Source organism: Strix uralensis, chromosome 7, assembly GCF_047716275.1.
Source record: "Strix uralensis isolate ZFMK-TIS-50842 chromosome 7, bStrUra1, whole genome shotgun sequence".
In the NCBI taxonomy this organism is placed as follows: domain Eukaryota; kingdom Metazoa; phylum Chordata; class Aves; order Strigiformes; family Strigidae; genus Strix; species Strix uralensis.
Window position 1 is genome coordinate 42,931,325 of NC_133978.1, and position 26,196 is coordinate 42,957,520.

The window sequence follows — 26,196 nt, forward strand, 5'->3', positions numbered from 1 at the left end:
CTTTTAAGCTCTGATGAAACTAGTCATGGACAAGATGTCAATTTCTTTATCATATTTACAGTAAATGTAGATGTGATGACAAATGCAAAGCTGCAAATTGTATTCTGACCTTAACTTCTTCAAAGATTTGGTCTCAATCTACTACCAAGTTTAGGGCAAATGCCATATACTGTCTTCAGGGACTGCAAAATAGACAAAACATATTTGATGTTTCTAATAAACTTTTTTTTAATAATGGTTATTAAGACTAAAGATTCTCATGTACATGATTCTGCTCAAGATAATAAGATTTCCTGAACAATTAGGTCGTCTCTCCTCTTAAATAAGAAATCCTCTTAAATAAGAAATATCCCATGAACAGTTTTTTTTACTTTGAACTGCCAGGTGAATATACTGGACAACAATTTACACTGATCTTTTAGGGAATCTACAATTTCTGAGGAAAAACAAATCATGAAAGTGTTCTTTTGCTCGTTATAGTGACATAGTGGGCTCTTTCAATGCCTATTGACCTTATTGCTTATTGTTAAAATGATTTCTTTTACTGGAGTGTTAACAGATTAGTATCATGTGAAAGCAACGGGGTGAAAAACTCAAAAATCTGTGGAAAAGCTTTCATAGCGACAGCAAAATAATTTCAGTCAGAATCAGTAAAAGTATGAAATCATTGCCTTTTACTTAACTACTTCTGTGCAGTGCCCAAAGACTTGGGTTTAACTGTGCTTTGCAAAGCACTGTGCTATCATAAATTAAACAAAGTGTTACCTGCTCAGATGAGGCCCCAAACTGCAAGATATTGTTAACATGTCTTAAGTAAATACAGCCTGCTAACAAATTATTTCCTTTTCTGATGCTCAGTATGTGGTGGTTGGTTTTTTCTAATTTGAATTAGTTTCTTATTCATAGTTAATAGAACATGTTTTGTTTAGCTACCAGCTTTGTTATATATTGCTAGTTACTGGAATTCCTGCAGCTATACTGCTATCTTTCCCAATGTAGAACGCCTCTTTTGTACACAGCTTTTAACTCCTGCAAAATGAAATCTCCAGTTCCATTCTTTTATTAGCAAGAGAGCAAAATAATTCCTCCAAGTCACTGAAAAGGGCAAGAACAAAATTTTTCCATTATGATAGTTCAGTGTTTCCTGAGAAAAAACTTCAAATGTTTAATTGCTGGCTTTCAGTAACTGTGAGAAAATAAAACTGCAGCTAAAAAAAAAAGTATGGACAAAATCAGCTTAAAAAACCCATGTGCCAGCATGTGGAGTACTGTCTCTACAGGCACACTCGCGAACTGACCACCTAGAAATAAATGCTTCAGTGACATGGCCTGATCAACTGTAAAAGCCCACTTTATTGATGATTTTTTTTGCATTGGCTCTTGGGTGTTCAGGCTGTTTTTTAGACAAAGTATCCTCCCATAGAAGCTTCTGGATGGGTTATATGAAGGTACTTTACAGTATCTTTATAATATGGTACTTCACAGGAGTAGCAACTCACTCCTCTGCTCCCATGTCTGATGTAATGCTCCAAATGGTTTCAGTTTAGTCATCAGGAGGCGAATATTTGTCTAAACTTCCAGAAGTTTCATTGAATAGAAAACCCATTTCCTACACTCAAGTCTCAACAGGTTCTAAAAGAATGTAGGCCTATACTGAGAGTAGGTAAATGAGATTAATCACTGCAGTTCTGTAACATGATTCTCAAGCAAAGTCTGTCATTAGGTTTTGCAGGTGCTTTCCTTGAACCTTCCCAGGCATAAAAAGGTTAAATGTAGCCCCATAATAAACTGGTTTTATAACTCTTAATTTGAAGCAGTATCCAATTTTTTATTCTCAGATTAAAAAAAATTAAGAATAATCTTTACAGTAAGAGTTGTCAAGCACACAAATGGGTTGCCCTGTGAGGTGGTGGAGTCGCCATCCATGGAGACATTCAAAACCTGCCTGGACACGATTCTGGACAACCTGCTGTGGCTGCCCCTGCTTTGAGCAAGGGGCTGGGCTGGAGCTCTGCAGAGGTCCCTGCCAGCCTCAGCCCTTCTCTGTTGCTGTGATTAACTGGACTCAGCAAAAGCATATTTGTTTATGTGATCTGAGGGTGTTAGTTTCTAGATTCGTAATGTAATCTGTAACAGTCTCTATGCATAAACCACCATAACTCCTCCTTAATTTCTAATTTAAACTAAATGCTCATGCATTCTCTTCAGCTTCTCCCCTACTGAAGGCAGAAAAAAATGTGGCCTTACTACATTTTTAAAAATACTGTAGTGAAATGTGTTCTTATATTCCTTTTAGAGATATGCGATTGGAATGGCATTGTTAAGTAAAGGACATTGACAGATCAGTGTAAATACACTTAATTCCAAAGTCATTCATAGACCTTATTTGCTGCTGGGTTTTTTAATATCTTATTTTAAAAAAAGAAACACAACTCAGAATTGGTAAGACTGATTTCTGACATGTTTGAAATTTTACTCTGCTTTGAAATTGATGATTTTGCCTCCAGTTTCTTATTGACCTTTTCCCCCTTCTGTGCGCCTGATGCCTCTCCCAGCCCCCCCAGCCCAAGGAGCCCTCACTGTCCACCCTCTCCCAAGGCCCCACGCTCTGCGCCCCACCATGGTTACCTGGTTCTTCCCCCACAGCTTCCACCAGCTCTTACTGCCTCTTCTGTGTCTGCCACTCCAGACCAGTGTAGCCTGTAGGCCTCGCAGAGGAGGTTTCTCTGAGGGCGGATCTCTTGTGCTGCTGTTTTGGTTTGCACAGGCACCTGCAACAACTTCCCTGCAGGACGACTCAGCCAGAACCCCTAATTTCGGAGTGGTTTCACAATCCGTAGCAGTATCTGGCAAAGGAGAAATACTGGCTTCAGCCCAGTTACTGGCCCAGAGGCAAGATGCTCTGAAAGGATGAAGAATTCATGTGTGATGGGAGCAGTCTGTGTGGGTGCACTGGGTCAGCACCATTTGCTCACAGAAATGATGAGTGCCTGAATCCCTCGTTGGATTTTGGTCTTTTTCAAAACAGAAGTTAGCTTACAGGGTGGCCAGGTCAGTCACTGCGATGGGCACTCACATATGACACAGCAGCCAGTTTGGTTGTCCTTCACTCAGATTCCTACAAAACATTACAGCAGAAAATGCTGTTTGCTCTAACTAAATGTGAGTAAAGCAAATCATTCTTGGGGTCAAAGCAAATCTTTCACCATCACTTTGAGGAGTGAAAGGCACTGCTGTCATTAGATGGCAGCATCGTGGGCCTATCACATGCTCAAAAGCTGAGGGAAGCAATTCAAGTGCACCACTTGAAATATCACACTCATAGCTAATTTCCCTGTTTGTGTATTACGGGAATGGTAAATTCAGGGCTAATTCACTAACTGCCACATACCATTTCAGGCACCATATTTGATCTCAGTTAGCATAGTTCTTGTCATACTGATTTTGTCTTACAGCTGGAATTACTGTAGGCATGTTACACAGGTGCTGTTAGTGACACATCCTCTTCACCTCACTGACCGTATGTTCCTGCTCCAACAAGAAGCAGTTTAACAGCCTGAGGCTGTTTTATTACAGTCTACCAACTTCTTCATATGAAGCGTTAGTCAGGAACACCTTAGGAGGGAAGTCATGCTTCAATTCTGGCCAAGAAAAGACTGAAGTAGGTCAGATGTATGAGATATGACAAACAGGGACTCCTCAGTTTGCACGTACTCCAAGTTTATCAACAAACTTTTAGTATGTAGGAGTCCAGGAAAAGGAATTTGGTACTAATGGAAAACAAGACCCTAATAAGGATTGTGTGATGTGATGCTGGAGAACAGTTGTCTCTTTAAATGGTGGCTACAGACCTGAGATGCTCCTGTTCTCCCTGTGCTCATAAGGCAATGCTTTGTCTTTCTAAATCTATCTGAGACTGATTTCAGAAAAAATCCTTACCACAAAATTGAAAAAAAAAAAAAATCATCCATGTCTGTATTATTTGGACAAAAAAAGGCCTGCAGTGCAAGAGATTCGAACTTGATTTTAAAGTTGTGGTCTGGATCTTCTGCTGTAGTATGCAGGCAGTGGAACTGTGCTGACTCATGCCATGCAGGGACCAGCTGGAGGCATTTTATTGTTGCTGTGTCTTGATCCTTCTTTTATTAATGACACTTGGAATTTTAAAATATTCCTGTTGAATAAGTATTATTTTGCGAGTGGCTTTGTTACTAGATTTGATCTGCTTAAGGACTGTGTCTTTCCTTTTCAGCTGAGTATACTAAGCATTTGAAAAGATCCTTGTTATTTTGGTTATGGTAAGTAGGAAGAAGTTGGGATTTTTTTAGTTCAAAATATTCTGAAATTTTCTGATGCGTAACTCTTTATGCCAGTGTCAGGAAACCCTTTTGATTCCATTCCTGCGTACCAAAAGATTTTAACCTGTGTTAACAAAGTGTTTCATGTACAAACCAAAGCCAGTATAAACTCAAGGGAATGTATGGGCAGGTAGCGTTACTCATTTTCACTCTCACTCCAGCTTCTGTTTGTTTTTTCACGTGTTGTACATGGTGTGTGTCCAAGTGTGAACTCTCCAATATGGGAACTGGATTGCTTTTGTATTTTTGACTCTGCTTAATACTCTGAGGCTCTGATTAACAGTTATGTTCCCAAAGTATTCTCTCATAATACAGCTGAATGATCTCCATATTCTTGGGGTATCTAGCTTAATTTGTGGAATAATTACAGGCAGCCCTTTAGTATAGGAGTACTAGAATATCTGTTGCAGTATTGTGTCTCATTAGGGTGCAGAGATGACTGAGCTACTCATCTCAGGAAATGAACATAAGTAAATCTTAACTGCTGATAATTATTAAAGAGTGCAAATACATCCAGTCACTTTTATTAGAAATATATGACTAGCTATTAATTTTCCTGCTGTCTGTTGTCATGCTGTACTGATTTTATTTCTTTTCATGTATTTACAAACTCTATCTTTAAAATACTGTTGTGCATCTTTGAGTTTTTAGTGCTAAAGCTGTAGTTATAAACATTATGCTTTCATCAGAGATAAAAACTGTGCTGTCTTTGATAGAAGCTGAAATTCCACTGAATAACACAGAAAATTTACCTAATTTGGAACTTCAGTTCTGAGGCCATAAGCCAGCTGGAGATGTGGGCAGGGGTTTGTAGTGCAGTCTCATTGCCTGTTCATCTTCTCAGGGCTGCCCTCTTTCAGGAAAGCAAGTCAGGTGGGAGCCTCCCCCTTGCTGTGCTCCCCGCAGTGCAGGGCATGAGCATCACTCCACCCTTACTATTAAGAGAAGGAAAGCTTCGTTGTTACAGTGCTAAAGGTCAGGGAGGCTTCCAAGCCAACGCTTCATTTTTCTCTGTAGAATAGGGGTGATCTGAGGGATATTTTAGCACTGCTGTTGTCTGCTGCAGGAGGAGGAAACCGGCAGCTTTTATAGCTGGGTTTTATTACAAATAAAGACACAGACTACTGACAGAGAGGAGCAGAAGCTGCTCTAAGATTTTCTTGCTCATCCCTGTTCCCACATTCACTGCACTGCACTAAACTTTCCTCTGACCAAAATTTTGTTTCCTGGACTACTACTGCAGAAGCATGGAGATTTTGTTCACAGTTCTGCTAGAGAGAGCAAATTTCTCCTTTTAATCTTAAATACTATTTACAGATTAGAAACTCCAGTATTATACAATATTATTTTTGCCAGTGAGAGATTAAAAAATGGATTCATTCAGAGCACCTGAAAATGAGTCACTGTTGTCCAGTTCCTCTGGTCCTGCCAGATGGGATCCCTTCCGTCGTCCCTTGGACTCCATCCAGCCCTGGCACTTCAGGCTCCTGGCAGCAGTAATGTTGGTGGTGACCTCCCTGTCGCTTGCTGAGAACCTGGCTGTAATCCTGGTAACTTTTAAGTTCAAGCAATTGAGACAACCTGTCAATTATGTTATAGTCAATTTGTCTGTGGCTGATTTCCTGGTCTCACTGACTGGTGGCACCATCAGCTTTTTAACAAATCTGAAAGGTTATTTTTATATGGGATACTGGGCTTGTGTACTGGAAGGATTTGCTGTCACATTTTTTGGTAAGCTTGATTTTGTTTGTAGTTGTATGTTCTTTTCTTCAGCTTCCTTCAGTGTATTCTACTAGCTATCCTGCAGCTTTCCACGTCACTGACTTTGCATGCCTTTGAACTAACCAGTTCTTTCCCCAGTTACATATATTCTGTAGTGGATCTCATGTGTGAGTGAATAACATATATCACTATCTCTGTCATGTATCAGTGGCTTCTCACGTGTACTGAGCATTGAATATGTTTAATATAATGAGGAAAAGCTTGCTACTAGAATAACAGTGTTGGGGGCGTTGATAAAACAATGTTAGGAGAAAATTCATTATGTGAATTTTGGTTTGGATTTAGGTATGTGCATATATGGATAAATAAGAGAGAGAGAAAAAGAGTGGCTGCTATTAAACTGTGGAAAATATCAGGGCGCAGAAACACCTTATGTTAGCTACCCTCCAGTGGCTCTGAGGAACCGTGACACACCTGTAACAGTCACTCCGCACATCTACATCTTTTTGTGATTCTTTTTCTTGGCTTTGTTTCACTAGTTACACAAAAAGTATTAGAAGTACTCTAAAAGGGAATATCCCCACCACATAGTTCCCTGTGTAAATACACCTCTGCAGAATAAATGGGAAATTAGTTTAAAATGGGACTCTACTTACTTGAGATAGACATTCATTCCTACCTCCCTTTTCCTGTTTCTGAAGCTGCATAGTGAAGACAGCCTTCTGACTGTCACTGCTCTAAGTCAAACACGTTGCTGATCCTCAGTGTGAAAAGGAGTCCCACAGTTGCTCTCAGCCTGGCTAAGCTACACAGAGGGAATGCCGGTGAGAGACAGTGCTACTAAAATAGTTTGTGGCATGCAAGCCATGTGCCATGAAGAAAGATCAGGCTATTTCAAGATTTTGGTGGCCAACCAGGTGACATGTGCCTAAGAAACTGGTAAAATAAATTTGATGTTGTGAGCAGTTGTCTGTAGGTTAGAGTTTTATGACAGTCTGAAATATGACATTTCTTGCAAAGATAGCATTTTGAAGATATATCTTAATTTGTAAATTTGGAAGCTACACATAGTTTGCATTGTTTCAGAGCAGAACCAAATGAAAAAAAGAAGTCAACGTCAGTTAAATGGCTCAATTAGCTGCTTGGTTTTGTAGTCATTATACAGTAGACTGACAAACTAAACAAATATTAAAATCTTGTGCTCTTAATAAATATTAGAATAATGTACATAAACTGCACATCCTTTCAGAACTTGGGTTGATGGAAATGGTGCCCGATGTGGCGGGTGGTCAGACACTGGAACAGGTTGCCCAGAGTGGCTGTGGAGTCTCCATCTGTGGAGATACTCAAAAGCCAACTGGCCTTGATCCTGCACTACCTGCTGCCTGGGCCATGCTTGAGTCTGGGGGGGTGTTGAACTAGGTGACCTCCAAAGATGCCTTTCAGCCTAAACAATTCCGTGATTCTGTGATGTGGGATGGTGTTTGCTTTTCAATGAATCAAGTTTTCAATTTTTTTTTTTTTTTTTTCCAATTTTTGATCCTGACTGTGTTTTTTTACTATAGGCATTGTTGCTCTCTGGTCTCTTGCTCTGTTGGCTTTTGAGCGGTACATTGTGATCTGCCACCCCATGGGAAATACGCGCTTGAGGGGGAAGCATGCAGCCCTAGGTATTGCCTTTGTGTGGACCTTTTCCTTCATTTGGACCATTCCACCAACAATGGGTTGGAGCAGTTACACCACCAGTAAGATTGGAACTACTTGTGAGCCTAACTGGTAAGGCCAGTCTTGCAGAGTACGGTAAAGAAATGGAACTTACAGCTCAGGACATCTCAGGGGCAGGAATTGAAAGGTTTAAAGATGATGTACATCTGCAAAATGGATGTAAAGAAAGTTGTAACAAAACTGAGCAAAATCTGCCAAGAAGAGATTTAAAAAAAAAAAATTCTAAAGGGAGGCGCTTCCATTTTTAATGAAAATAACCATCCTATACCTTGTGCTTTTTGTCAGGATTCAAAGAGGACAAAGACAGATTTTTCAGAAGACTGGAGAAAGCTCTGAGCAACCTAGTCTAACCACATAGCTGACTCCCCTCTGAGCAGGAAGTTGGACCACATGTCCCTTCCCACCCTGTGACGCTGTGCTTACCCCTCATGGGATCCTGTCCCAGCCCATGGCCAGCAGTGGCCCAGGGCTCCATCTGGTGATAGGACTAGAGCTGTAAAAGGGCACTTGGAATGAAAACAGTTGACAAAAATGCTAGTGACAGCTTTGAAGAGCAAAATTAATACTTAAAAAAAAGTAGTAACAACACACGTTAGTAATACATACACAATGTGTATTTTGTGTTTTATACAGGTACTCAGGAGCTTTTACTGACCATACGTACATTATTGCATTCTTCACCACCTGTTTTATAGTGCCTTTATCAGTGATTTTGGTATCCTATGGAAAACTGATGCGGAAGCTAAGAAAGGTAAGAAGCAGCACTTACAAGTAAATTCTTTAAATGTGTATGTATGCAAACATTTGGAGTTTTTGTATTCGATTTTCTAATAAAGATCAGACATAATCAGTTCAAATTATGAGGCAGCAAATGCACTCAGTTATCATCCTGTGTTATATAATTATCCTTACACACAGAAATTCATGCTATGGTTAGAAATGATTTTTCAAAGTGTGCAGTTTGCATCACTTATCAGTACATCCCATTAGGCAAACATCATACAAATGAAAGAATGTCTGCCTCATAAATAATAAACAAACTGAATGATCCAGTATTGGTTTATTTACAATTGTACTTCCATTCAGTGACGTTTCCTAAGACTCAAACAAGCTAAATCAGAATTTAGCTTAAAATGACTGCATTTGTAAATCTTAGGAGTGCTGGCTAATACTCTGTAACACTTACATGCAGAATAAGATGCGGCATGTGTAAATAATGTAATGCTGTTTAGTAAATAAAATATTAGATTGTCCAGGAATATTTAAAATACCTGAGAAATGCTTTTGAATTTTATTTAAGGATTATGTTGACCCAATACAAAAGAGAATCTGCAAAAAGTTTAAAAGACAACAGTAGAATAGGAAAATTCCTATTTGGACAGGATTTGGGGACAATATTTTGGGACAATATTGCTATTTCTATTTAGTGCAAAGCTGCCTTGTCTTATTGCTTCAGTAATATATTCAGTAAATTTCTTCAATTTACTGTTTTTGAAGTATTTGGGATAGTCAAATGCTTGTATCTGAGTGTTGTTTTCTCTAAGTAAAGCAAAACAGAAGGGAAATGGAAGAAATACTTTATTTTCTCATTAGAAAATACAGATGGGATCATGCATATTTCGGGTGACACTGTGATTCCTCTAAATGGAATTTTCTTGATTTCCTCCAGGAGGCATGTAGGGAGAGAAGGTTGAATGGCGGGGAGAGGTTGGTTTCAGTACTGAACACGAGAAGTTTCCCGGGCTGACGTGTGCTGCAGTGCAGGCACAAGGCTGCTCGCAGCACTCCTGGTGGGGCAGCACAGTGTCTGCTGGCATGAAGGCAGGGGCGTGAAGTACAAGATATGGACCATCCTTGAAGAAAATCATTGCTGATGACTCAGACTCTCCTAAAATAAAAACTGATTCTGTTATTCTGAATATCCAGAACTTTTATCTGAGTGCAGTGCCAGGGTTATTAGGGAAAATGTCTCCATTCAGTTCTAATGTTATTGTGGAAAGCTAAAAGGCCATGTTACACCAAAAATTCTTATTTTATTAGCATGTATTATTGCAAGACCTGGCACCAGGTTCTTTTAGAGCCATACAGATTTATCAGTAGCCCTAATTTGTTTTGTGTTTTTAGAGGTAATTTACTGTGATCGGATACTGACAGTTGTTCATTCTGTCAGGGTCATTGTATTCTGTTATTTGGCATTCTAAATAGAGGCCAAATCTTGTCTCTAATTTGACTGAAATCATTAGGATTACTTTCCTCACAGATGGAGTTTAAAGGCATTTCTGCACTGCTGTGGGGTGGGCTGCTGCAGCACCCATGAAGTTACCTGACTAGATTAACTTTTGTGAGGCTGGACAGCAAACCCATGCCATTACTTTAGCTTCAGCCTAGTCATGAGGAGCAGCTTGGGAGTGTTTCTACAGGCTGCAGGTGTGCCTGACTGCAATTAGATTTCTACACAGAGATTGCCCCAGTAATTGTTTTTTGCTCTCACTTTGACAGTAAAAGATACTCAAGCACAAGAAAATTTAGTCATGACAGTGTACAGTGATTCATGTGCCTCAGCAGTAACATTCACATCCTGTGGTCCAGTAACAGCATCCTTGTGTGCCGCCATACTTAAGAAGAGTATGTCTTTCCTTCCAGCATCGCAGATCACTAAGTTCACTGGTTGGAGGCCTTGTTGTTTGTTTTCTAGAATCTTCTATCTTTTCTTTAAAGGTGTCAGATACGCAAGGCAGGCTGGGAACTACCAGGAAACCTGAAAGACAAGTGACTAGAATGGTGGTTGTTATGATCATTGCCTTTCTAATCTGCTGGATGCCATACGCAGCCTTTTCAATCCTAGTCACTGCATACCCCTCCATTGAGCTGGATCCTTGTCTGGCAGCAATTCCAGCTTTCTTTTCCAAAACAGCTACTGTTTATAATCCAATTATTTATGTCTTTATGAACAAACAGGTACTGTATGCTCTCAAAGTGTCTTTAACAGTCATATTTTGTTATTTTTGTCTTGCTTTATAATGAATTATTTCTACCTACCTATGTGTTAGTTAACTAGCATTGCATTTAGAACTAAAAAAAAAAAAAAATCACTGTATATCTACCTACTGGAAGATAGCATAAGCCTCTGTGCATCATTAAAATATGAATGTTAATAATTATTAGGCTTAGATATTTTAAAGGAAAATCAGCCCTTCGTGAACACCAGTTAGTTTTCTGTATGTAAATTCTATTTTCAAGGCTGTCCCAGTACATTCTTGTAATTCTTTAGGAATGCAACACCAGTGAATTGATTTTGAGATGGGGTGGAAGTCTTCAATAGCTTGATTTTGTGTCAGAGGAAATGCTGCGTTTGTGGTTGTATGTACAGGGAGGGTAGCAGCATTGCAGGGAACTTTCTTCTCTGGAATGGGGGCAGAGAATTGGATGCAGAGAAGAAGAATTGACAAGGGGATGAACCGGAGTGATGTGTTCACTGCAGTAACAGGCACAATAACAAATGAACTGATTTATGCAGTGAATGTAGCCACTAAGAGTGGTGGCATTAAACAGAGTATAAGCATATAACTGAAAAGAAGAAAAATAGTAAAGTGACTGTTGAATAAGAAGTGAATACATTTATTTATTCAGTCCTGCAGAAAGAGCTACTGCTTGTCTCACATCCTATGGACAGTGCCCTGGTCTCCCAGTGCATGTCAGATGTATGCTGGTCTTACCCTGCTCATGGAGATGAATAACACGGAAACAAACCATCTTTGAACACCTGGGTATTAGAATATGGAAGCAACTCATGAGCCTGGAGAAATGACCATCTCTGTCCATTAGATGGGCTTAGTAACAAGCAGAAAAGGAAAACCATTTTTAGAGTAAGATTTTCCATTAGTCTGAATCTTTTTAGAATGTCATTATTTCTCAATTTTAGAGTTCTTCATAGTGGCACAGGAAAATATATTTTATGGGGCTATTTCTTTATATTCCCAACTGAATCAGAGAATTTCCAAGAGTTTTAGCTAAGACACAGATTGCTTTATTTTAAAATTCCTTATGTGTTTTGACCGATCTTCTTTTCTTCAACTTTCTAGTTCAGGAAGTGCCTGATTCAAATGTTCAGCTGCAGTGCCATAAGAACTGCAGAGTCCAACATGAACCCGACTTCAGAGAGAGCAATGCTAACCCAGGACAAAAGAGGCAGCGAGATGTCCACCATGGCAGTATGTAGCACCGGTTCTAAGAGGAGAACCGGAGACGAACACAGAAATTGCCAGTCTCTTGCTCAGTTGGCAGATTCAGAAAACAAAATCTGTCCCATGTAGGGTGGGAGGTATGATCATTAGTGCAGTGCTACAGCATATTTCCTTGTTTCCATCAATTAATACAAAAAAATGTTGTCAGTGTGGATATTATGCTCCTGTGGACACAGGCTTTTGAGATTCCAGGCTCCTGAGTGCGTGTAAGTTTCTTGGCTCTGCAGTTGCAGTCAAACACCCAGCCATAAAGTGGGTCCCTTTCTCCACTGCATTCCTCTTCCCAATCCACAGACTGCTTGCTCCTGAAAATAACATAAGAGGAAGCCTGTGTTGCAATGCTGGCAGGTAGCGCAGGAAGGGCAGGAGACTTTTATGCTGATGACAGCTCCTTGGTCAGCTGGACAAAACCATGACGTGGCACATGGCTTCAATATGGTAATAGACAATAAATAATAGCACACAGCTGACTCAATTTCAACCAATGGAGGTTCAGGGAGGAACAGGTCTGAGTTTGGGTTTGGCTTTTTACTAGAAAAGAACAGGTCTTTTTTGGTTTGTTTGGGTATTTTTACTAAAAAAAGCAGAGAAAGCCAGAGGCTTCTGCATTTATGTCTGTCCTTGATGAGAACCTCATCTGGGCCACTACAATCTCCAGCAGCTTGGACTCCCAAGCACTATTTTATTAAAACAAACCCTATCAAGAGCTGTTTGTATCCTCTCTCTGCATTCCCTCTTTGTCAAGAAAATCTGTGCTCGTGGCAACTTTTGAAGAAAATGAATTTGGACTAGATGATTGTTGTAGGTCCCTTCTAATGGAACTCAACTTTAGAAGAGGAGTTAGCAGGGTATAGGAAAGTACAGCTGTGCAGCGATGCTGGAGAAAGGGCCAGTAGCCCAGCTTAAGAGTTGTGAAGCTGAGCTTTGTGGGAAAAAGTTTTTCTCCGTATGTGCCAGCACTGTGCAGAGCTAAGCTCTATCATGTTCTTGAGAGCACGTATCTCCAGGTGACAACTATTATTTCCATTTCTTAACAATTCCAATATTCAGAAATTAGTGGTTAGAGAATACAGGTATTATGTGTGTGCTGGGCCACATGACGTTGGAGCACGCTGACTGTCTCTATTTCTATTTGCACATTTTTACCTCTCACTTCTGAGCCAGGGCGTGCCTCCCCACAAAGCATGAGCAACGTCCTAGCCCACCAGCAGGCACCTTGGAGTGGCCAGTGGCACCACTGTTCTCCTTTGAGGAGCAGTTGTGTCTCTGTCCCTTCAGTCCTTAAATTGCTGTTTCTGCGTTCATATCCTCACTACTTTTAATTGACCTACCGATCCTGGCATAAGTCATTAACTTGTTACGACACCTTTGATATCAGAAGCAAGCAGTGCAACATAAATACGCTTTCTGTAAACAGTGAAAAAGAATAGAAATTGCCAGCTTTCCATGGCTGAATTCCATCTCATATATTTAATTCACACAATGACATGCAGCAATATACTTAGCTTTAGTGGAATGTCACTTACATGCAAAACCAAAAAGGCCATGAGTGTAATAAAGACAGACAGACTTCTGTTTTAAACAGCCTTTGGTCAACATTGTGTGAAATGCTGCTTAGAGCTGGCGTATCAGATTTTGAATCCTATATAAGATATATACTTAATTGAATGCATTTTAGAAGAAAAGGCAATGGCTGACTATATTTACATGCTTTAGTATGGAAAACCATTATTTCATTAACATTACAGATTAATGTCTGTATTAGTTACAGACATTAATACAGCACCAGCTGAAACAAATGTTGCTCCATAGTGGTATAGCGAAGCTACACTAGCTAAGTACTGTACAGGCCTTAGCAATAGAAATGTGATATGGAATGAATCATCCAGTGTCCAGTTTTACTTCAAAAAAATTACAGTTTCTTTACACAGAATAAAGACATTTTGTTTCTGCCAAATTTTTCTTCTCTTTTTATTTTGTTATGTTACAGTATGAAAAACTATATTGCCCCGAAAAGGAATGACAGGCTACCTGAGATACCTGTGGTCAGACCTAGTCCCAGCAGTACCTTGCTGAGTTGGAAGTCAAGAACCATTCCTGCAGCAGATGGGGATCAGGGAAAGGTAACATGGAAACGGTACAAAACATATCCTGAAACCCTGGTATCTTGCAAAGCTGATTTCTTCACAATTCTTGTGCTCAAGAGGAGACAAAAACTGGAGCTCCCCACTGGGGTGGAGGGACAGGCATGGGCAGCATGGCCCTGCCGCCGCTCTGGCCCCGGCACACTCACGTGGGCTGCTTGGCCACCTGCTCCTGCTGGTGGCCCCTTGCAGCATTCACGCTGATGGGCATACAGGATAATCCAGCCCCCCCATTTCTGCACAGCCCTGGCTCTCTGATGCATTTTGCTTCTGCTCTGTGAAGGCAATCTAAACACTGAAGCAGAAATGCCAGTCATGTGGGAGAAGGCATGAGCTCTTCACTCCTCTGTCACCAGCCTTCTCGTGGGGGTGTGTTGGGGGAGTCCCACCATCTGCAGCCCTCACTTCTGAAGGCAAAGTGGAGTTTGGTGGGGGAGGAAGGGTAGGCTGCTTCAGGTAGTAGTGTATCTGACATTCGAGACAAACACGTTATAATAGGTGGCTATGCATACCTGCTTTAGGTAACTGCTGATGATTATTATTTTTTTTCATCAAATATGTAAGAATTACTCAATAAGATCTTTCTGTTAAAAGGTCCTTTATAAGTGCATAGGTTAAATGTGAGTCCTTCAGCGAGTGTATTTCTGTAAAGCTTTCCCTTAACACTAAGTGGTCAGCTTCTTTGGCCCTGCTCTTTTTCCCCTTTACCCAACTTCCCACTGTTCTCACAGGACAGCTGTGAGTGCAAAGGACCCAGTCGTGTGCTTTGTTTTGCATCTTATAAAAGCATGAGACAGCTCTTCGGACCTTTCCACAAGACATGTCCTTTGCAGAAGATGAGGAGCAGTTAAGAAGCGATGGTGGTTGGCCAGGCAGGGGGTGAAGTGCCCAGAAGTGCTGGCAAGCTGCTGCGGTTGGAAAGCGAGCGGGCCGGCTGCAGGGCAGGACTGACAGGAAGCCGAGGTACTGGAGTTACTGGAGGGAGCGAGCCAGTGCAGGGAGGGCAGGAGTACCTGTGCCATTGCTCCAAAGAGAGACCTGCCGCACGGTGAGTTTTCCTTGCACAGTGGTAGCTGCTGCCATGCCAGACACCACAAGGCATGGACATGGTCTCCAGCAAGGGGCAGGGCATCAGGAAGAAGGCACTGCTCAATGGGTACTACCTGGGAGCAGCCAGGGGCTCCCTTTGGGCACCCTGGTTAACTCCGCCATCCTGCCTTTAATGGTGCAAGCCAGTTGGTGCTGTAGGAATCTCATGGTGTTGCAAATACCATTTAACATTTCTCACAAAGGGGAGCCATGACTATGCCATCCGGGCCTCACCCCCCTTTACCCTGTGTAGCTATTGGACAGTTCTCTTTGCTAGAGAAACTTAGTTGCCAGACATAGAGAAGTAATTTGTAATACTTTAAAAACCTAATTTTTAATAAGCAATTTTTATACATTGCAATCTTCCTCTTAACTCATTGTAGACTCAAAATTAATCTCAATTTTATTCTTTTTATATTTTCTGAGTAGAAGGATTGTTCATATTCAAATGCCCCAATTTCATTGTAGAATGGTAACATCCAAAGAGGGGAGTTACTCTACAAATAACATAATGAGCTGCACATGTGAGAATTTACTGCAAGATAGCTATGGTCTTCGTATTCATCTCACAAAATTTCATGAGGTGATTGTCTTTTACAGTATAATTTTGGCCTCAGTGGGCTTGAACTTTTGCAGTGCTCAATCTTAAACCCAAACTGTGAACCTCATTCAGACAGCCACATCCTTTCATGAGTCATTTCTTTACCATTAATCCTGTGGGATCTGGAGGAGAAAAGTGAAGAGATATATATGCCTGTTTTAAGTGTTTTGGAAATACTGTTAGACAGGAAGTGTAAGGTATTCAATTATTATTTGTATGCATATTTTGTGCTCATTAATCTGTTAAAACAGTGAGGTATGATTTGAAAGCAAAAATTTTTGCATATAAGACTCAGATTTTCTCTTTTAAGGGTATGTTGACCTAGGTTAATCACATGTTAATGGTATTGGATGTATTAAATCATGAAGCACTGGCAGAAGTATTAGTATTTAATTAAAAGCAACAGAATTATCTCCTGAGAAGGTGAGGATACATACAGTATAGCTCTGTAGTACAGAATAAAGCATCAAAACTTCAGTAATGGCAAAGAAAAACACAATGTAAAAATGTATGGAAAACTTTAGAAAATAGCAAGTTAAAATGAGATTTAGCCATCTGATAACTGGCTATATCATCCTCAATGCAAGTCACTCATGATGAAGTACTGGTGAGCCTTTTAGACTGTTTCACCAAGGAAAACTTGGTTTGCATCTATAAATGAACTGAGGACACCAGTTTGTAAAGATAGTCAAAGAGAGCGTCTCCACGTAACAAAAATGAAGACGCACCCACCTAACAGACTAACAGCCAGGTTGAGGGTAGGGGTAGGTCACGTTACCACTGTGCGGGCAGGGCGGATCCTCTGACATCAGGCTTTGAATTACTGGGCTCCAAATGTGATAAGGCAGGCAGGCATTCATAGAGGAGCTTTAGGGCAGTGCTCACATTTCAGCCACAGAGCAGACAAATAACCTGGGCTTTTTTATGAGGAAAAGGGAGAACTACAGCACAATAGGAACAAAACAGGAATCCTCAGAATGAGAGAACGTATAGGAATACACTGAAAGGTCACAACATCAGGCCCTGCTTCCTTTTGCCTAGTCACAAGTGCTAGAAAGAGAAGGCAGGATTTTCTCCCCAGGTCAGGTACAGGAGTCCACACAGCCTACCCACCTGCAGCACTACTGCGACAACCACATGAATACCTTCACAGTCAAAAGCTCTAACATGGTGATTTTTTTTTTCTGTGCAAAAACTATTGTCATAGAAATTTTTTTCATGGGAAACAGTTTTGAGATAACTTTAAGGGACTGACGTTTAGATTTATTTAAAATTAGTTTAGAAACTGCAGCATTTTCTGTACTTCTTGGTTATTAAAGTTGTAAGATGATAAGAAAACATGGGGAAAAACCCCTCTATTTTCCTGTTAGAGGCTTCAAATTGTTGCTGTTCTCTGGATGACAAAGCTCTGGCAGTATGCTTTTCACAGAGAAGTCTTTGTCAAGGTGTTAGTTTTTAAAATGAGAGGGAATTGTAACCACTTTCTTACTGTTTGCACTCGACTGTCTGCTCTTATTCAGATCATTAAAGTTGTGATGGTAGTATTTAGACACACAGAAGATAAAAAGTGTTTACAGATTTCACAGCCAACTCAAATTTAGAGAAGCATTGTACAGATCCAGAATAGCACTAAAGAAGATAATAGGTAAGTATGAAAAAAGCAAATTAGATATATGTTAAAGATGCTAACACTTGCTCTCAATGACAAGAATAACAACAAATGAGGAGTAGTTGGGACAGAATTAGGGAGCCTCTTGCTCGTGAAGACAGGAAACTTCTCCATGCACTGCAATAGGTATTGTGGACATCATAGAGGTATGGCTAAAATAAAATAGAGGGTGTAGTTACATGAGATATGGCAACATAGTAGTAGTGGCCAGAGGAAAAAATAAGATTAGAAATAATAATTTCAGACACGGACAGAATATTTGTGCCAAAGTGGAACAAAGATGGTTCCCCAGGTCAGAGGAGACAGTTTTGTCATTGACTGATAAGAGGAGAAAGAAAGAGTAGGAGTCATGTGAATCTCAGAAGAGATGATCAGACACACAGTTTTGGACATACAACTTTGAAAATAATTGTGAAACATTCAGGAACAGAGGCTGGCTAAAACACAGGACTAGGAAGGATGGAGACACATTAGAAATAAGAAGATAGATTTGCATGCTGTTAGTAAGGAATCCACAGGAGTGGAGGGAATTGCTTAGGTTATGCAGGAAAAAGTGGATTGAATTTAGAGATGGTGAGATAAGGAGAAAGTCCCATGCCCTGAGTGACTGGTCAAGGAGTTATAAGGAAAACAATGGTAATGTGAGATGCAGTGCAGGTTGTTAGGATGGAGAATGTAATCAGTACCGCAAAACAAGTGGGAAATGTAATCTGGGGAGCTAGGTTTATAGACGTTAACAGACATTTGTTGAGAAGCAATTTATCAGGGTGAAACAGGTGAAATCTGAGCCATAGAAGTAGAAGATGGTAGATGAGGTGCCACTGACTTCAGGAGTGTCAAAGACATGAGGTGGTGTCTGGGGATGGTGCAGTGTGCCCAGCAGCTTTCTGAGGAGAACCGCTTCTGCATTGTCAAGGGAAGAAAGCTGCAAAGCAGGAGAAATGGAGGTGGTATAGAAAGTGTCTGAGAAAAACAGGGATAACTGGGCATTTGTTCATAGTCTGTCAGGAGTGGTGGGACTAGCATGAAGGTATCAGTAGTTTATTTTGAACAGAGTTCATAATTTAATTAAATATACTGAGAAACACCTGAGCAGGATCTAAGTAACACACAAGGGTTCATCGTCTAAACCTGTGTTCCTAGTGTGAAGCTCTATCTTGAGACTTGATGAAGAAACAGTTCATGTCTAATTCCACATCTAGCTCATGGCCTAACTATTGCTGTGAAGAGTTGAAATGTATTCCGTTCGCACGAGCCCCTCTAGCACACTTTAATAGATTACGTTTATGGTTGTCTTATATCATTTTGCCACCCTGTTAGACAAACACTGACATGCAGCAAGCACAGACATAAAAATGTAGGCTGCAACAGGGTGATATGAAAATTAGTGGTTCTGGACAAATAGGAAATTAATATTAGAGCATAATTAGTCTTCATTTCATTTGGAGAAGGAATTAATTAGTCTTAATAGGACCACAGAGGCATCACAAATGTTTTATTTCCATCAAGCAAAGCCTACACTGAACAACAATTAATCAATCATTCTCATAAAAGACAGGGTGTCAGCAATATTTCTCACTGTCCATAACACTGTTATTTTTCAGGTCCTCACAAGTATTTTCTGGTAAAGGCCAGATTTTGTTTGGTTTATTAATAGGAGTACTCCCTTAACTGTGGGAAAAGCCATTTTCTTGAACAAGGCATTGGTTCTTACCTTCTGCACATATGAACAAGTGGGTTTTTGTAAATGTTTACCAGTTCTCCAGCATTAACATTCCCTGTCTCTAGTGAGCTGCTGGATTTATGAGATGTTCCTATCTTTGATACAAACAAGGAATAATAGAATCAGTAGGAGTTTTCATGTTAAAATACCTTCAGTAATGCTTTTCAGGAGGAGGAGACCTTTTTTTCCTGCCTGTCAGAGAGTACTTTTTAGATGCATGAACACCTTGACGCACTGGTAGTAGTCCAACCAAACAATACTAGCCCTGACGCAAAGTGTTACAAAGTTCCCAGAGGTTGATTGTTAAGTCTTTCAGTGTAAGACAATGAAAAAAAATTTTAGAATTACAAGCAAAAAAAAAAGGGGCGGGGAACGGGCTCTTTTTTTAAGGGTTTTACACAGTGACTGAAGAGACACCTCTGGCATTATGTGGTAAGAGCACAACGGGAACATTTTACCATTTACAAGAAGTAGGTTACTCCATCGGAGGTGTTAAAGATCTTAAGATTTTGTGACTAAAAGGTGTGAATGCTGCCAAAGCCAATGTGCTCACACTTGATTGTGGACAGCTTCACAGCCTCTTGTGTCCTTGAATTTTTGTTTTGCCACCAAAAGTATGCCTAGAAATCACATCCCTTTTCTAAAAAAAGTTTTATAGCATTATCTACAGTTTGCAAAATTAGCAATATAACACTACACCAGTCTTCTGCTTTGTGATCATTTATTACATTTTAATGATGCAACCTAGACAAAATAACTGCCCTTCCTATAAATCTCCCATGACACTGGGGGATAATTACTTTGTGTTTGTGCTTAAAACCAGCAGCAATAATCCATCAATTTACTTGTTTATAATGGAAATAGCATTTTTATTTTTTTGAAATATAAATTATCATTGCCATAAGAGCTACTGTTGGGTTATGAGGTCATGCTGGTTTCCTCTGGGATAACAGTAAGAAAAGCACTGACACTCAAAGCTAGCTAAATGGTTTACTGAGTAAAAAACCGGGAATTACAGAAAAGGTAATAACAATCTTAGGACCCTTCTGATGCTGGAACCCCAGCTGTTTCAGTATGGAACAAGACCCTCCTTGTAGCTCATGGCATGCTGCCCAGATCCCATCCGTGGGGAGGTGTTCCGACCTTTTATGGTGTTCTTCCAAGTGAACAAAGTTACCAACCTTTACAGTGCTGGACTTTCTAGCTGGCACAACGTAGGTTACTGCAAGCGACACACGCTTACACAGCTCGGTTGGAAGGACCTCTTACAGCACCACGTACAGGTGGTGGTGTTAAAGGCAGTGTATACTTGACGTCAGGATGTGCTCAGGTTAGATAGCAGGTCACTCATGCTAACATACGGGTCCCTACAGCCAAGGCCTACGTTTAAACTCTGTCTAAATTCTGCTTGAGATCACTGTCTCCTAGTTACAATATCTTCTGCAGTAGCCCACAACAGGGGCTCTGCATTTATTGCTGTGCCAGCACTTTCTTGCAATGAAAAAAAATCTGTTCTCGAGACTGTATGTTCTTGAGAAACATAAACAAGTTTCTGTTGAATTTTGGCATGGGGAAAAAAAAATAAGATTCAAAATAGCTTTCAAAATCAATTATTTCAGTAAGAGATAAAAAGGCTGAGGTTTAAAAGTAGACTATCCAGGCAGTTTTCCATATCCTCAAATCTAGAGAAAGAGTACATTTTAAAATGTCGTAAGATCAACTCGCCCCACCACCCCGTAGCAGGGAAGAAGGTGAGGGCTTAGTCACTGAATGATGTCTTGGTGCACCTTAAAAAGTTTTCATGTTCTTGCTCTGGCAACAGACAACACAGCTTCTCTAGGGATTCGCTACTGCTTTTTGAAGATACAAGTATCTTGATATGCAGATTTTGTTTCTCCTAAAACCACATGTAACTGCTCAACACTGATAGAGATACTACCCGCTCAAAGTGAAAGGGCATGGAGGAGGGCAGAGATCCTTACTAAGGACCAGCTCTACCAGAAGTTCATCATAAGTTCATCACAGGGAAGGTGGAGATTACCTCTAATTCAGCTATTTGCATCTCCTGATAGTCAGGTTGCTCCTTTTGCAAATATTTTTACCTTGTTTTTTGGTAAAAATTCACTTAATCGCATGTGAGAGTGTCCACTTTTGAGACCTTGTCCTTGCCCACGCTGACTCTATTGCTAAGGGCTCTGAAAGCAAAAAGGCAACTAGCAATCAAACCAATAAACACATTTATTTGTGTTCCTGGCTTTAGCTGCAATACTAATTCCTGCTTTTTCTCTGTTTCCTGCTTTCTCTTCCATTCACCACTTCTCCAGACTCAGACCAAAACAGCCCAAAAACATTCTCCTTCAGCTTGCTCTTACCTGCAGATCTGTGACCCCACTCAGAGGAGACCTTTTCTCACAACAAACACACACACTTATAAAGGAGAGAGGGTTTTGATGGGTGCTTCGGTGAGATAAGGTGACTCGCCTAAGCCTGAGTAGGCCCAGCATTCACATACGCTTTGAGTCTCCATGATATTCCTCGCCCACTATTCCAGCCTGACTGTTCCCACAGATCTGTGCAGGGCAGACAAGTTTGTTCACAGACTAGCTGGAGGAATAAAATACTTATTCATCAGCTAAAACCTTTTCTGTTTAATTTTGACCTCGGTGAAAATGATTGTCCAAGAAAACAGAGTCATGAGCATTAACAATAATTCTCATCTCAATTACTAAGAGATATAATTTGTAAATTATTAGTGAAGAGAAGATTCTTAGAAAATTTATGATAATGTTCTTTATTATAATACTTCATATTATAAATTGTACTATTCTTTATTATATTTATATCGAAGCCTCTTTCATTTTCTTTGTCACAAAGAGTTAAAATCTGTAAGAGAATTTAAGAGCCTTTCAGTAATTTGGCACATCAGTTTTAGCTCAGCTATTACCTAGCTGCATCAAGATATTAATGTAGTCATCTCTCTTTAGTCTCAATGAATTGCTATAAAAATGTCAAACAATTAGATTATATTGGCCAACATAGCCCTGTTTGATTGAGTACAGATGTAGGCCATGTCCCTTGAATCATACTGATGAAGAAGCAGAAAGGCTTGTAGAACTCTGGTGCAAATTTATTTCAATATACGTACCATTTAGGTTTCTAATGTCAGTACTTCCAATACTAATAACCAAAAAATGCTAAATAGGTATTTTCAGATGGAATAAAAGTCAATGTCATTCAGGACAAATACTAATGAACTCTGTTGGAGGAGGAAAAAAATACCTACAAAACCAGACAGAAGCCAATATGCTGGTACAAACATAGACACTGCTCCATTGCACAGACGTAACCGTGAACATCTCTCTTACTTCTGGGAATGGTACTGCTTAAATTCTGCCTCTGCCTGGGCCAGAACATAGAACCCATACTTCTGTTTCAGGAGAACAACCAGTGTATAAATACTTGACAGAGGTACCTGGTTACAGATGTCTCGGTGTTGGCTTCTGTTCCGGCTGTCGGTGGGACCGGGGCTTCCCCCTCTCTGCAGGTCCACGGTATGCACCAGCCGCACGAGCAGCCCGGCCGTGGGTGTGCTGCAGGGAACGAGTCCTTAGGGATGAAATCCCTCTCCATCTAGGGTCCACACAAACCATGTACAGTTAAAAGCTAAAGCTATGCTGTTACCACTCACAAGCTGAAAACAGTTTCTGTTCCATATATGATAAAAATTCAGAACATGGTTAAGTTGTTCACATTTTGCTAGAACAGACACAGAATAGGCAAAGCATACTGACCGTGTAGCTCCAGGGAATCATCTTCCTCAGCTGGAGAAATGCCTTCCCAGTCCACCCCAGCAAATCTTGATCCGTGTGTGTCTGAGGTAGTATTTGGTCTGGAGCAGCAGCACAGGAGGAAGCACGCACCGGTGACATAAGGTTACAGACCACAGGCAGCATCGTTGTCCTGGTTTAGCCAGGATAGGGTTAAGTTTCCCCAGCAGTGGGGGGGGAGCTCTAGCCGGGTTATTCAGATACCATGTGGACATCACATCCTGGCAGGTCACATTTTTCCTGTTTTGTACATCGTGCTTCCCACTGCTGTATTTGGTAGCTATTTTGCTCTGTTCATTGCTATCACTATTACTGTTATTGTTATTGTTGTTGTTGGTTGTGTTGCTATGGCACTGTTGTATTAAACCTTTCCTTATTTCAGTCTTGGGGCTTTGTATTTCACTCCCTTTGTGGGGGAGGGGCAGCGGCCGCGTGGTCTCAGACCCTGGCAGGGGCTAAACCACCACAATCGTAAACACAAAAGCCCAGCAAGGCTGGGATGAGCAGTGACAAGGATGAGACTCCAGTGACCAGTGTATGGAGTTGAGCACGTCGCCACTCCCCGGGCTGTCAGAGGAGGACGACAGCCTGTTGCCCTGGGATGGAACTCACTGAGACGGGAAGGGAGAGAAACCCTTCCGAGGGGGTCATTGCCTACAGCAGAACATGGGCTGCAGGGGAAAAACAGTTTTGGAAGTTTAAAATCTAGTATGAGATGTTTTAAGGTGTTTATGGGAATTGGTAAGACTGACGGGATGATTAGAGGAAGGACCAAAGGTGGGGAAAAGGAGGGCTCAAGATGTACCAGGTGCAGGGAAACAGAGGAGAAAGGGGGTCAGCTGCAGGTAACAGGCTGCTAGTCAGTGCCTGACTGAAGCCTGCCCTGGATCACCACAACCAACCTATCTCCTCATTAACCCTACGGCTAAGTGCAGGGCTGCGCTCTGTTCTGAGCAGGCATCTGTGAACATGAGTAAACTTCCATTTGCCAAAATAAGCTATTGAGTAGCCAGTGAGTAGGATAAGAGGTCTGAGTACCTGCAACTGGAGTAGCGCCATGAACACCCAAGGCTTGTATGTGTGGGTGCTGGCAACTGGGGAGATTACATCCTGCATAGACTGCGAAAGAGTACCTGAGCCTTGAGCCGACTCCCGTTTCTGGGTTCCAGGGAGAAGCTCACCAGCAGGAATAGCTAGGAAACACAGATCAGGCAAGAATGTGTAATGGAATACACTAGCGAGATTCAAAATGACTTGGCTAAAGTAAAATGACAGGAGAAAACATTTCCATTTCCTTTGGCAAGTCATAAAAGAAGTGCCTGCTGTATATGACAATGAGAGTACTAGTTCACATTTCTTAGACGTTGTGACTGATGCTCTCCCAGGACACTAATGCGGGTAGGAAAAACTGAATCTACTTGCTTTCTTGAAAAATTGCTTCACAGCACTCTACCTCAGGTGGTGATGAAGGCTGTCCAGGGCTGGGAATTTGGGATGTATTACTGTGCTGGACATGGATAACTGTCTGCATGGAAAAGACGGCACTGTTCCCTCCAAACCCTTTCTGAACTGAGCAATTGCATTTTTTTATGCAGATATCACTGATTTGATAGGTAGGAGCTCCTACAAGAGCCAAGGCATTTTGTTCTAGCCTTTTATTAATTATTAGTCAACGATGAAGGCAGTATGTTTAGATATCTCCTGTGATTTCTAAGTGACATTGGGGTCCTGATTCAGTGACCATGTCTTGGAATAGTTTTTCCTGTATTAACTGCTATGCCAATATCATGCTTATTGCTAAATGCAATTCAGCTGCTAGCTCACTATCAGGATTAACCAAGTGATTACAGACAGTGATCTACATGCCTCAGCTCTAACATACTTCAAACTCATTTATCTTATATTCTCTAAGCTACTTCAAGAGTTACAAAGTCCAGATAAATTCTGAGGACATGACAGAACTGCAAGTATTTTGGAAACCCATTCTTTTCTTCCAACAGAAATTCTTAGTTAATTCTCTGACAGTGTATTGACAGGTAATTAATAAGTACCTGTCACATCAGTAGACGAACAGACTGTTCTGGCTGCGCCAAGAATGCTGAGAACTTCAGCAGACAAGCTCATTAATACTAGAATGAGGGTCAAGATGTCTGCTCTGAGCAGACTAAATGTTTTCATCACAAACTTTTTTCCTCCACATTCCTCTTCTCTTCCAGGATAGTGCACATTACAGCTCTACCTGTAATGCCACTGTCACTCTTCTTGCATCAAGTTCACTTTGTCCGTGGGAGCTTGTTCTCCATGCCATCCACAGCAGTCTGCCAAATGAACACTTCTGGCCTACAGTATGAAATCATTTTCCCTTACTGATTGATGGTGATCATGCCTTCATTGTGCTAATCAAACCAACTTGTGAGCAGTGATCACTCTCTTAAAATCTTGGCATTAAACAGAAAAAGAAGACAGAGAGTAGCAGCGTGGACACTGTCACTGTGATATGATTAGTAAGTATGGTCTAGTACCCAGTCAGATAATAAAACACCCATAATATAGAATATTTTCATAAGGAAGTCAGTACAGCTTACGATCGTCCAGGAAAATTACTAGCTGCACTTTTGAAAAACCCAGTTTTGGGGTTCTTTTTGCTGCAACTCTCCCTGCAGTGTAGCTACTATCAGCTTCTTTCACAATTGACATACTTGTGCAAAATCAAGGAAAAAAAAAAAAAAAAACCCACAAAAAGAATTTTAGACAATAATGGACATGATTCAATTTACTTCAGTGTTCTTACCTGCACCTTATCTCAGTGCACCTGTAGTGTGGAGGAGTTGTTATGACAACCCCTGAGTTGTTGAATACGGGTAGAGAGGGCTCATAAAAAATGGAAGTCTGAACTGTCCATTCTGGTAAGCAACTGGTCTTGGGACAGTAACTTTACTTCCTTTAAAAAAATTGTCATGGAAAAGGCTAGAGGGAAATACAGAACATTACAAAAAAATATTTTCAGATGTATGTTCAGAAAATAAACACAAAGTCCTAATTAGTGCAGACCTGTTGGAAATTTCTGGAAAAGCTGCTCATCATTGTGGACATC

General features: G+C 40.7%; 1 protein-coding gene and 1 long non-coding RNA gene across 2 annotated transcripts; one reads left to right on the plus strand and one right to left on the minus strand.

The window, feature by feature from the left end:
* Positions 1 to 5,728: 5,728 nt before the first annotated feature.
* LOC141946193 (opsin-VA-like) lies at positions 5,729 to 12,348 on the plus strand. The gene is made up of 5 exons (XM_074875639.1): positions 5,729 to 6,089; positions 7,646 to 7,856; positions 8,439 to 8,556; positions 10,524 to 10,763; positions 11,888 to 12,348. The coding sequence occupies exons 1-5, from the start codon at positions 5,729 to 5,731 to the stop codon at positions 12,116 to 12,118; spliced, it is 1,161 nt and encodes a 386-aa protein (XP_074731740.1). The 3' UTR covers positions 12,119 to 12,348.
* Positions 9,366 to 24,177, minus strand: LOC141946196 (uncharacterized). The gene is made up of 3 exons (XR_012629750.1): positions 23,067 to 24,177; positions 22,748 to 22,905; positions 9,366 to 9,693 (listed from the first exon to the last, which is right to left on the minus strand). It is a non-coding gene; the product is annotated as an uncharacterized LOC141946196 (long non-coding RNA).
* Between the last annotated feature and the right edge of the window lie 2,019 nt (positions 24,178 to 26,196).

Excerpts from the sequence above, each read along its gene's own strand:
- LOC141946193 (XM_074875639.1), top strand. The coding sequence starts at position 5,729 with ATGGATTCATTCAGAGCACCTGAAAATGAGTCACTGTTGTCCAGTTCC. Across the intron at positions 7,857-8,438 it reads ACTACTTGTGAGCCTAACTG|GTACTCAGGAGCTTTTACTG; the intron begins GTAAGGCCAGTC and ends TGTTTTATACAG. Across the intron at positions 10,764-11,887 it reads ATGTCTTTATGAACAAACAG|TTCAGGAAGTGCCTGATTCA; the intron begins GTACTGTATGCT and ends TCAACTTTCTAG.